We start from the raw sequence: 13,019 nt of genomic DNA on the forward strand, positions 1-13,019 counted from the left end.
TAACAACTGTCTCACTTAGCAACAGAAAGTCTGGCTCAATTGCGGTCATAAATCAAGGGCTGTCTGTATTTATTTTTTAAACCAGATTTTAATAACATTGTTCCTTCTTTGTTTACTGTTATTTGGACCGATTTTCTTCGTTTCTCTTTTTTTTTTTCCTCCTTTTTTTCCTGGGGCTTTATTTCTGTTAGATTTCACTCTCCTACCAGGCAGAAAAATCTTTCCCATCACAAAGCTAAATCTTTTTCAGGGCAGAAAAAAGGGTGTGATTTCTTGAACTCGCTCGATTCCCTTTTCCCGAGAATTACCAGGCCAGGGGGGGGAAAAAAGGAAAAAAAAAACGATTATCAGAATTTGCAAAGTTTTCTTGAAAGTTCAGCCTCCTCCAGGTTTTTGGGACTTTTTGGTTTTTTTCAGTTCTGCTTTTTGCAAGCGGAGGGACGGCAAACATATCATGGGAGTCCCTAATTCTTCCTTAAGTGATTAAAAAGGGGATTTCCTGTGGAAAAAAACAGGCTTTCCATCATGTGAAGTTTACTTTCTCTTTGCCGAGGTCTTTTCTCTCCCTGCTGCCTTGCAGGACGGAGCGAAGATGGGTTGGGTCCTCCTCCTTGAATGGATGATCGCTTCAGGTAAGAGGAATCTCTTAAATCAGAGGTCTTCAAACTTGGCCGCTTTAAGACTTGTGGATTTCAGCATAGCTGGCTGGAGAATTCTGGGAGTTGAAGTCCACAAGTCTTAAAGCGGCCAAGTTTGAAGACCTCTGCCTTAAATTCACGCAAAAAACCCCCCAGAGGCAAGTAGAAGGGCCGCCCCATGGAATTGTGGGTAGGATTTAGGAAGATGGGAAGCGACTCCAGTGAACTGAGGCTTGGTTGAAGATCCAGTCGTGGCCAAAATTGTGGGAACCTTTTGGGAAAAGTGTATTTTTGAGGTTCAATGGCTAATAACACCACTTTTTTGGAGGGGGGAAGTTTCAAAAGATAATCCTATTCCACTGCTGGAATGGCCTGGTATTGAATAGCCCAGTCCTTCACCCAACTGAAAAATCTATGGAGCCGACTCAAGAAACTGGTTAGTCAGAAGCGACCCAGCAATCAAACCCCAGTTAATAGAAGCCATCATTCAATCTGGGTTTCACATGATAACAGCTGCAGAACTAAAAGACTCGGTTCACTCCATGGGAAGACGATGTAAGGTTGTCATTCATGCTAAAGGTTACTCAACTGAGCATTAACTGACGTGGTGATCAATTTTGTATATCTCGTTTTTTCTATAGTGATCGATTTTGTAAACTCGTTTTTTCTATGGTGATAATTTTTGTCTATCTCGTTTTTTCTATGTGTTTCCCTTTTCTTCTTTATACTGTAACTGCTATGCCAACAGCAAATCCTTCATAAAAGTTACTGCATTACATTCTCGATTTAATTATCTTTCCATCGATATATAATTTTATGGTACTACTGCCTCCCAAAAAGTGGTATTATTAGCTAGTTTTAGAAAATACACTTTTCCCAAAAGATTCCCACAATTTTGGCCCACGACTGTAGAATATAGAATAAGGAGGCCGCTGGGATGACGATCAATAGGAGCGTTCTGAAACTGTGTATGGTCTTCTCACCTTCTGGAGAACATAGTTTAACTGAGCTGGAAGGGACCTTGGAGGTCTTCTAGTCCAACCCCCTGCTTGAGCAGGAGACCCTATGTCACCCCAGTCAAATGGTTGTCCAGCCTCTTCTTGAAAACCTCCAGTAATGGAGCATCCGCAATTTCTGGTGGCAAGCTGTTCCACTGATGAATTGTCCTCACTGTCCAGAAATTTCTCCTTAGTTCTAGGTTGCTTCTCTCTTTCATGATCCTCCACCTATTATATTTCTTGCCCTGACCTCAGGTGCTTGGTCTAAGGTCTCCTGCCTTGAGCAGGGGGTTAACAGCTTTCCCCAAAACGCTAACAGATTAACAGAGTTGGAAGGGACCTTGAAGGTCATCTAGTCCAACCCCCCACCCAAGCAGGAGACCCTACGCTGTTTCTGACAGATGGCAGTCCAGTCTCTCCTTGAAAACCTCCAGGGATGAAGCTCCCACAATGTCCAAAGGCAACTTCTGTTCCACGGGTTGATTGTTTTCGCTGTCAGAAAATGTCTCCTTATTTCCAGGTTGAATCTCTCCTTGTTCAGTTTCCATCCATTATTCCTTGTCTGGCCTTTGGGTGCTTTGACCCCCCCCTCTTCTCTGTGGCAGCCCCTCAAATATTGGAAGACTGCTGTCATGTCTCCCTTAGTCCTTCTCTTCACTAGACTAGCCATGCCCGGTTCCTGCAACCATTATCATATGTTTTGTTTGGATTGGACTGGAAGACCTCTGAAGTCCCTTTTAGACCTATAATTCCAACTTACTTCACTGGACATATTTGAGCTGGGGTTGGAGATTTGACTCAAGATGAGGTCTTTGCAATGTAGAATAGCATTATAAATACCTTGACATGTCCATATTTTTTTTTTCTTGTAGCTCTATGCATGTCAAGGGCCTACACACCAACGCAGGTGTTAGGAGTAGCAGGGAATTCGGTGTTATTCAAAGCAGCCCCCCCACCCAATTTTCACATCCGGGAGTTCATCTGGCGTTCCTTGACGCCTTCCGAAGAGTTGGTGGCCACCTCGTTCAAGGGAAGCCCAGAGATCCAGTACCGGTCCCGTTTCTACGGAAGGACTGGACTCCGCGACAACTTCACCTTAGAGATCGATCCAGTGGATTTAGAAGATGGTGGGATCTTCTCCGTTCTGCTGGTGGACACCACAGGACAGATGAAACAACAAGCTTTTGAGCTGAAAGTTTACGGTACGTTGCGCTATCACCAAAAACAGTGGGGGGGGGGAATGTCAGAACCCCTGTTTATTAATTTGTTTTTATTTCTGCGGCTGAAATAAAGACCTGTTTTGTTTGGGTTTTTCTCATTCCCTTCCCATATAGAACGGAGGTAATTTTATTTTATTTGCATTTATATCCCGCCCTTCTCCGAAGACTCAGGGCGGCTTACAGTATGTCAAGCAATAGTCTTCATCTATTTGTATATTATATACAAAGTCAACTTTATTGCCCCCCCAACAATCTGGGTCCTCATTTTACCTACCTTATAAAGGATGGAAGGCTGAGTCAACTTTGGGCCTGGTGGGACTTGAACCTGCAGTAATTGCAAGCAGCTGCTGTTAATAACAGACTGCATTAGCCTGTTGAGCCACCAGAGGCCCCTACCAATTTTACCACTGGTTCGCCATGCGCTGGAAATGTGTGCGCACCAGAGGTGGTGTTCAGCCACAGTGTTACATTGCTTTAAAATTGATTTAAAATTGTCTATTTTAGAGTTTACTTTAGTCTAGTTCAGTCTAGTTTAGCCGGTTTGCACCGGTTCGCACGAACCGTTGTCGGAAATTTGCCCAAGGTTGCCGAACCGGTAGCGATGGCCGGCTGGCCACGCCTCCGAACCGGTCCCCTGGTCACTGCTCACTCGCCCCACCCGCCATGTTCCTCGCTGCCATGTTCTTCACACGCGCGCATCGCATTGCCTTGCAAGTCCAATAGGATGTGCATGCGCAAAGAACATGGTGGCGACAGGTACTTTTCAGTAGCCTGTGGCTGGGGGCCACTGAAAACTCCGGTCATTTTGCTTTTCGGACTCTGGACCAGCCGCCGCAGAAGGTAAGCAGCCTGAACAAAGAGGCGGTGGTGGGAGGAAGCGTGGCTGGGGCCGGGGCCGCTAAAGGAGGGGAAACTGAGGCAACTGGTGAAGGAAGGGTGGGGGTAGATAGGTGGAAATTCAAAAAATGTTCCTACCTTTTCCTGTGGGCGTGGCTAGGTGGGGGGGTCATGTCCAATCACTGACTCTAAAAAGATCCAGGGACAAGTCCTAGCAATCCATTGATTGTTAAACTATCCTTCCCAGAATTTCTTACCACTAGCCATGCTGGCTGGAAGCTAAACCACGATCTGCATTATCTTTCCCCCTCCTCCCGCATTTTTTTCTTTCTTTTGTCTATTTTTCTAACTTTTTTTTTCTCTACATACTTACCTCAAATGGGGAGAAAGGAAGGGAGGGAGGGAGGGAGGGAGGGAAAGGTCTAGAAAAACTAGGAAGAAAGAAAGAGAGAAAAAGAGAGAGAGACAAAGAAAAAAAACAACTTTTCTTCTAATTGGATGCTGTTTTGACTCGGTGCTGGCCCCAGAGCCCGCCTCAAGTTGCGATGAGTTCCACCTTCCCCGATCAGCACAATGCTGCTAGTGACGTCAGGACCCTCATTAGTAGGGATATTAAATTGGGACGCTGGACGGAAACCTTCGCTGCTTTGGATCCCTACCCCACGTTGCCCCCTCCCCTGATTTCTTTTGGCCTCTCTCTTCTTCCAGACACGATTTCGACCCCAGTCATCCGGCTGTTCACCGAAGAAAAGGCTGGAAATGGCTCCTCCAAATCTTGTCTACTTTTTTTGAGTTGCCACGCAGCCAGCAGGACTAACGTCACTTACGAGTGGGCAGGGCTGGGGGTGAAGAGCGGCCCAAAGCCGGAATACTGGCTCATGGAGGAGGGCCAGGTGCTACGGATCCAACTAGATCCCAAGGAAGCTTTCCAGGTGAGCTACACCTGTACGGCCTCTAACGCCGTCGTCCACAAATCAGCTGTCGTCGAGCTCCGCGACTCCTGCCAACGACCTTCAGGTAGGCAGCCAATTTTGGGGTTAACCCGAAATCCCCTTCGTTTGCGAGATCTTGCGGGCTGTGTTGTTTTTGTTTTTGTTTTAAATTTACATTTATATCCCGCCCTTCTCTGAAGACTCAGGGCGGCTTACAGTGTGTAAGGCAATAGTCTCATTCTATTTGTATATTTACAAAGTCAACTTATTGCCCCCCCCCAACAATCTGGGTCCTCATTTTACCTACCTTATAAAGGATGGAAGGCTGAGTCAACCTTGGGCTGGGCTTGAACCTGCAGTAATTGCAGGCTGCTGTGTTTTTTTTTTTTTTTTTTTTTTATAAAAAAGTTTTATTTTTACAATCATATCAAATAATTCATCCAATGTACAGTTATATACAATTAGTCGGGCTTGCCCAGTCACCACCCCCCTTTTTAACACTCTTCCCTCTTCTACCTTCTTTTACTTTCCAAACCTTCCTCTCCTTCTCTTATCTACATCCTCTCCTCCCTCCACCCTACACGTTCCTTCTCCCTCTTCTACCCCTCTTCCTTCCTCTTCTACCCCTCTTCCTTCCTCTTCTACCCCTCTTCCTTCCTCTTCTCCTTTTTCCTACCTCCTACTCTCTCCTCTTTTCTCCCTCCCCACCGTTCTAAAATGGTAACTGGGCAGACCCGACCCTACATTAATTATATTTATACATCTTCAATAATCCCTGTACATTAACCATCACTCCATCTCTACCCCTCCCCCTTACCCCCCACCCCCCACCCCGACTTCCCAGAACAAAATGCAGGGTATCAAAACTAACAATCATAATCTAAAATAATTCCTAAATTATAACCTCTAGTCACTCCACACTTAATCACACTGCTGTGTTTTAATAACAGGCTTCTTACAGCCTGAGCTACCACGGCCCCTCGACTTGTAGTCCTCGACTTACGACCGCAAACTTTCTTTGGCTAAGGGAGATCGTGCAGTGAGTTTTGCCCTCTTTTACGACCTTTCTTGCCCCGGTTGCTAAGCGGGTCGGCGCAGCCGTCCTCTTCGTGACGCCGTCGTTCAGTGAATCTGGTCGCAAAAGGGGGATCGCATGAGCCCACCCACCCCCTTCCCCGGGACACTGCAACCGTCGTAAACGCGGGTCCGTTGCCAAGCGTCCGGATTTTGATCACGTGACCACGGGGATGTGGCAACCGTCGTAAGTGTGAAAAATGGTCAAAAGTCATTTTTTTCAGTGCCGTCGTAACTTCGAACGGTCGCTAAATGAACTGTTGTAAGTTGAGGACTACCTCTATCTCTCAGTGCCTAAGATGATCTACAGTAGGGGTCTCCAACCTTGGTCCCTTTAAGACTTATGGACTTCAACTCCCAGAGTCCCTCAGCCAGCAAAGCTGGCTGAGGAACTCTGGGAGTTGAAGTCCACAAGTCTTAAAGGGACCAAGATTGGAGACCCCTGATCTACAGGGACACCCAAACTGTTCCTGGAATCTCTGGGATTTTCCCCCCACCTACTTTTTCATTTGATTATTTTCCAAACAAGACAAGAAGCAATGGATGGAAATTAATCAAGGAAAGAAGCAACCTAGAACTAAGGAGAAGTTTCCTAACGGTGGGGACAATTAACCAATGGAACGACTTGCCACCAGAAGTTGTGGGTGCTCCATCACTGGAGCGTTTTAAGAAGAGACTGGAGATCCATTTGTTTGGAACAGTATAGACTAGACTAAGTCTCCTGCTCGAGCAAGGGGCTGAACTAGAAGACCTTCCAACTCTGTTCTTCTATGTTCTCCAGAAGGTGAGAAGACAACTGCATACAGTCTCAGGGAGCTTCTCTTGATCGTTGTCCCAGTGGTCTCCTTCTTCTTCTTGCTGGCAGTCCTTTTGTGCGTGTGCTACAAACAGCATTCCGGTAAGTAGCCGTTCCATTGATTAATTGTTCTCACCGTCAGGAAATTTCTCCTTAATTCTAGATTGCATCTCTTTTTGATAACTTCCCACGAACCAACGAACACTCTTATTACACAGGCTCTTAAAGGGATAACAGGCAAAGACCCTGCTGACTCATACCCTTGGTTGCATCAGCTGGTCAGCTTTTAAAATTATCACCTTGACATACTTCTTGTCCTGCCCTCAGGTGTTTTGGAGAATAGGTTGATACCTTCTTCTCTGTGACAGCCCCACAAATATTAGACTGCTAATATCACCCCTCATATCACCCCAATCCTTCTCTTTATTAGACATATCCAGTTCCCACAACCGTTCATTGTATGTTTTATCCTCCAGACCCCCTAATCATCTTTGTTGCTCTTCTCTGCATCCTTTCTAGAGTCTCAACATCTATTTTTTTTTATTACGGTGACCCAAACTGGACACAGTATTCCACATGTGGCCTCAGTAATGCCGTATAAAGGGGTATAAACATCTCATGTATAAACATCTTGTTCACCAAATATTAATATCTCTTTATAGGGAAGAAAATGTTCTACACAGTTCCCGGAAACGAGTCGATCCAGCTTTAGCAGACGGGAAACGCAGATCTTCCTTGGGTTGCTCCGACTCAGAAGGTGGAAGGTGTTTTGTGGGGGGGGGGGAAATGAGAAGTGGGAAGAAATTGTGTTTGGCGGAAAGAGACTTCCCTTCCACCCCCTAGAGAACTGAAGATTGTCTTCTGGGTCTCGATACTACAACTCCCAGAGTTCCCCAGGCAGCACATCAACCACTGAGAATTCTGGGAACTGAAGAGTAGTCTCTGGGTCTGGATACTATAACTCCCAGAGATCCCCAGGCAGCACAGCAACCCCACTGAGAATTCTGGGAGCTGAAGATTGTCCTCTGGGTCTTGATACTACAACTCCCAGAGATCCCCAGGCAGCACAGCAACCACTGAGAATTCTGGGAGCTGAAGATTGTCCTCTGGGTCTGGATACTACAACTCCCAGAGATCCCCAGGCAGCACAGCAACCACTGAGAATTCTGAAGATTGTCCTCTGAATACTACAGATACTGTATACTAATACTGTAATCCTCTGAGTACTACAACTCCCAGAGTTCCCCAGGAAGCACATCAACCGCTAAGAATACTGGGAACTGAAGAGTAGCCTCTGGGTCTGGATACTACAACTCTCAGAGATCCCCAGGCAGCACAGCAATCACTGAGAATTCTGGGAGCTGAAGATTTTCATCTAGGTCTCGATACTACAACTCCCAGAGATCTCCAGACAGCACAGCAACCACTGAGAATTCTGGCACCTGAAGATTGTCCTCTGGGTCTCGATACTACAACTCCCAGAGTTCCCCAGGCAGCACAGCAACCCCACTGAGAATTCTGGGAACTGAAGATTGTCCTCTGGGTTTGGATACTGCAACTCCCACAGTTCCTCAACTGTTGAGAACTCTGAGGAACCAAAGATTGCCCTTCAGGTCTGTGAAAGGCAATCAGTCAAACCTTGATTACAGTCATTGACCAGCATATTGTGAACTACAACTCCCAGCTTTTCCCCAACCAGCCCAGCCACTGCTGAGAATTTTGGGAGCCGGAGACTGCTCTTCAAATCTGTCAACAGGCTACGCGATCTTTTAATTTCTGAGCCAAAACTCTAGCACTCCCTTGTTTTGTTTTAATCAGCAGTAAGGCAGATAAAATGCCTATTTTGAAAAGGAATAAATATGGATATAAGCTGGCTGGGGAAATTCCTTTAAGATCCCCCAACCTTGAGGTTTCCTACAAAAGGAAATAAGAGAATTGTCCTGTCATGCGCTCCAGTTTCACTTTTGAGTTCTGCAATATTCACGTTTATTTCCAAAGGTCAGATAAACCCAGAGTTGTTGTTATTTCTTTTTTTTCTTTTTTTTAAAAAGCTTCATTTTCTTGTTGCAAACAGCACCATCTACTGACTTTAAATAAGGAATTTGCAAGTTTTTGTTTTTTTTTAAAGAGAGTACCCTTTAATTTAGGAACTCCTAATTATTGGACCCCCAAGTTAGTTCTCCATTTACAACCAGAACTGGGACCGGAATTTTTGTTGCTAAGCAAAGCAGCTGCTAAGCAAGCCGTGCCCACTTCTACCTCTTTTCTTGCCATGGCTGTTAAGGGAATCTCAGTTGTTAAGCGAACAACTTCCCCGGGGGAGTTTGCTTGTCAGAAAGCAGCTGAGAAGATCGCAAAGGATGATCACACGAGCGTGGGACATGCAACCGTCACAAATACAGTAGTGGCCAAAATCTGCCATGGTTTCCTTGGAGGTCGGTAACTCTTCTTTGGAGAATAAAATATAAAGGGGATGAAAACGGCACAAGCTGTTTTTGCAAAGTTGTTTCTAGATCCAGGTGTAGTAGGTAGCAATAACGATTGAGGCAAATCTTACCTCAATGGGTTTGTCAAAAGCTTGGCTCGTTGGTTTCTCACCAAGAAAGAACCAGGAGTGATTTGTAGCGCCAGAAAACCCCCACACACACTACAGTTGGGAAGGAATCCGCAGGAACGAAGTTTTTTAAAACTTTCGCTTTCATTTGTTCTAAGGATAGGTGTGCTATTTTGTAGCCCAATACTGCCCTCTGCTGGCAATGGAAAGACAGGTCATTTCTTCAATCTCCTTCCAATGAACGTGTTGCATTGCACGTTTCTGTCAATTTAGAATAACAAAGTTGGAAGGGACCTTGGAGGTCTTCTAGTCCAACCCCCTTAGGGGTTAGGCAGGAAACCCTACATCACTTCAGACAAAGGTCTCTCTCTGACCAAGTTAGTAGACGGGGCTTAACTGTCCAATTTCCATCATGGAAGCTTATGGCACCCAAACTCACGAGGGCAGGGGGAATAGAAGAAGAAATGCAACTAAAAATTATTTCTCCATGTATAACATGGGAGTTGAAACGATGCTGAAGGAATACCAGAGGCATTCTCTTCTTTAAATAATTGCATTTCCTTCTTGTGGGAAAATAAAACATTTTTTTGAAGATTAAAAAAAAAAAGCCAGCTTTAGTTTGCAATTAAAAAGGACTTCCTCATTGGGGAAAACTTGTGGGTAGTTGTTGTTTTTCTCCCCCAACACTTTTTTTTCCAGACAAACGAGGAGATTTGAGTTTGTCTAAAACAGGTGGCCCTTGCTTTCCAAGAAATACAGCCCAGGGAAGGGTTGACTTGGTGTAGAATAGATGAAGGGTATTCCACATGGGCAACTTTTAAGATGTGTGGACTTCCACTCCTAGAATTCCCCAGCCAATGTGCTTTGAGATGGATGGCCTTCAATCCCAGAATTCCCCATCCAGCATGCTTTAAGATGGGTGGACTTTCACTCCCAGAATTCCCCATCCAGCATGCTTTAAGATGGGTGGACTTCAACTCCCAGAATCCCTCAACCAGCATGCTTTAAAATGGGTGAACTTCAACTCCCAGAATCCCCCAGTTGGATGTTTTAAGATGGGTGGACTTCAACTCCCAGAATCCCCCAACCAGCATGCTTTAAAATGGGTGAACTTCAACTCCCAGAATCCCCCAGTTGGATGTTTTAAGATGGGTGGACTTCAACTCCCAGAATCCCCCAACCAGCATGCTTTAAGATGGATGGCTTTTAACTCCCAGAATTCCCCAGCCATCATGTTTTAAGATGGCTTTAAACTCCCAGAATTCCCCAGCCATCATGCTTTAAGACAGGTGGCTTTAACTCCTAGAATTCCCCAGCCAATGTGCTTTGAGATGGATGGCCTTCAATCCCAGAATTCCCCATCCAGCATGCTTTAAGATGGGTGGACTTTCACTCCCAGAATTCCCCATCCAGCATGCTTTAAGATGGGTGAACTTCAACTCCCAGAATCCCCCAGTTGGATGTTTTAAGATGGGTGGACTTCCATTCCCAGAATTCCCCAGCCAGCGTGCTTTAAGACGGATGGCTTTTAACTCCCAGAATTCCCCAGCCACCATGCAATTCTCAAATATTGACTCAGCCACAGCTGAAATGAGTTGGTGGTGTGCCTAGTTTTTTGTTCAGTTATAGGTTTGTAAGAAACGATGGCATCCATTTTACCCCAAAGGATTTAAGCCTGCCGGCTTTGTAGTTAACAGTCAAAACGCAGAACGGGTTTTATGGAGTTGCTGGTTAAATAGGGGCCTGTGGTGGCTCAGCAGACTAAGTCTGTCTGTTATTAACACAGCTGCTTGCAACTACTGCAAGTTCAAGTCCCACCAGGCCCAAGGTCGACTCAGCCTTCCATCCTTTATAAGGTAGGTAAAATGAGGACCCAGATTGTTGGGGGCAATAAAAGTTGACTTTGTATATAATATACAAATGGATGAAGACTATTGCTTAACACAGTGTAAGCCACCATGAGTCTTCGGAGAAGGGCGAGATATAAATTCAAATTTTTTAAAAAATACACTTAAGATTTAGGGCGATGCTTTCCGGGTCAGGCTCTTCTGAAGCCTGAAATAAAAGCTATAAACCCAGCCAACCCTGAATTTTCTTGCATTTCTTACCACTATCGGTCTCTGCTGTTCACTTTCCCAGGTTGCCCCGAGACGAATCCAATTCACCCCACGCTGCTAACGGTATGATGGACTCTGTCTCGGTTTACGACGGATACAGAACGGGGCTCCCATCCTCGGACAGATGAACAGTGGTTTTTCAGCATAGCCTTTTTATTGATATCGACGTTTCTCTCCCCCTGCTGTCCTGACTCCAGATCTAACCCCAAAGGGGTTCACTTAACGCAACTTAAAAGCTACTTAGCCCAGAGGTCTTCAAACTTGGCCGCTTGAAGACCTCTGCTGGTTAGCCCTTCAGAAAAGAAAGTGGGGAAAAACAAATATATAGCCAAATAACAAATAATTGACTCATTTTGCTTCCTGGAGGGAGGTCTTTTTTTTTTTTTAAGAAAAAAAAAAGACAGCTATCTCAGAAGTGATGCAGAAGAAAAAGCAGCAGGCTTTTAAAAAAATAAATAAATAGGGGGAAATACTAAAAGTTACTGAAGGTGCTTCTGATGAAAAAAAACCACCTCTCATTCAGAAGTTGTTTCCCTGTGTGTGTTGGGGGGGGGGGTTTGGCAGAGACAGGTACAAACAGCAGCAAACATCTGGAAGAATATCCCAAGCCAGGGGATCCCTCAACATGAGCTCAAAGTTTTGTCTAGAATTCCTACAGATTTCAAAGCAAAATAATAATAATGAGGCCCTGGGAGGTTATCCTGACTCTCCTCCTCCTCCTATCTTATCTGATCCTCCTTTTCCTGGCCTGTCCTATCCCACTCTCTTCTCGTCTCCAGTCTATTCCATTCTAATCCCACTCCCTTCTCTATTATTGCATCCTTTCCTTTCCCTCTGCCCTCCCTCCTTCCCAATCTCTTTCCTTTCCCTTCCCTTCATCCTTCCTCCCATTCTTTCCCTTCCCTTCATCCTTCCTCCCACTCTTTCCTTTCCCTTCCCTTCATTACTCCTTCTTTCCTTCCCTTCATCCTTCCTCCCATTCTTTCCTTTCCTTCCATCCTTCCTCCCACTTTCCTTTCCCTTCCCTTCATTACTCCTTCTTTCCTTTCCCTTCATCCTTCCTCCCATTCTTTCCTTTCCCTTCCCTTCATTCTTCCTCCCATTCTTTCCCTTTCCTCTTTGTACTTCCTTCTTCCAATTCTTTCCTTTCCCTTCATCCTTCCTCCCATTCTTTCCTTCCCTTTGTCCTTCCTTCCTCCCACTTTCCTTTCCTTTCTCCTCCCATTCTTTCCTTTCCTTTCATCCTTCCATTCTTTCCTTTGTTTCCTTCATCCTTCCTCCCATTCTTTCCTTTCCTCCCTTTTTCCTTCCTCCCTCCCATTCTTTCCTTTCCGTTCCCTCTTAGTCCTTCCTTCCTTCCTCCCTTCCCATCCCATCCTGTTCTTCCAAGCCCTTTAAAATCCAAAGGGCAGCATCTTATCAGAATAGGGGATGGATTTCTCCACACCTCCCCCCCACCCCGCCTTGTTCTCAAAGATGTTTCCTTCCATCACCTCATTGGAAAATGCTTCCCTCCCCCCTCATCCACCTCTGTTCCCCCCCCCCCCAAAAGCCAACCCTGGGAAAGGCCTCTTTCTTGTCCAGAAATCAAAACTCAAAACGGGCATAAGACCCAAATCACATCATCTCAGCAATATCTAGGCAGAACAGCAGAAGCCAGGAAAGCTTAGCAAAAAAAAATATTAATAAATAAGAGACAGCAGCAAAACCAGAAATAGTAAGTTGCACCCATTCAGTCAAAAATAAAATAAAATAAAATAAAATAAAAATTGGGGTGGAAACCTGCCGGGGAAAATGCTCTCGAATCTCTCCAGGATTTGTGGGCCGTTTCCCTACCCTCCCCAAAACCCCCA

At 45.3% G+C, this 13,019-nt stretch overlaps 1 protein-coding gene across 2 annotated transcripts; it reads left to right on the forward strand.

The window, feature by feature from the left end:
* The first annotated feature begins 462 nt into the window (after positions 1 to 462).
* SLAMF8 (SLAM family member 8) lies at positions 463 to 8,535 on the forward strand. 2 transcript variants are annotated; one of them, XM_058159859.1, is made up of 5 exons: positions 463 to 632; positions 2,509 to 2,838; positions 4,402 to 4,710; positions 6,481 to 6,597; positions 7,158 to 8,535. In XM_058159859.1, the coding sequence occupies exons 1-5, from the start codon at positions 593 to 595 to the stop codon at positions 7,205 to 7,207; spliced, it is 846 nt and encodes a 281-aa protein (XP_058015842.1). In that variant the 5' UTR covers positions 463 to 592; the 3' UTR covers positions 7,208 to 8,535. The 2 variants fall into 2 exon arrangements, with proteins under 2 accessions (XP_058015842.1, XP_058015843.1); XM_058159860.1 differs by lacking the exon at positions 6,481 to 6,597.
* The last annotated feature ends 4,484 nt before the right edge of the window (positions 8,536 to 13,019 follow it).

Source organism: Ahaetulla prasina, chromosome 17 (genome assembly GCF_028640845.1).
Source record: "Ahaetulla prasina isolate Xishuangbanna chromosome 17, ASM2864084v1, whole genome shotgun sequence".
In the NCBI taxonomy this organism is placed as follows: Eukaryota; Metazoa; Chordata; class Lepidosauria; order Squamata; family Colubridae; genus Ahaetulla; species Ahaetulla prasina.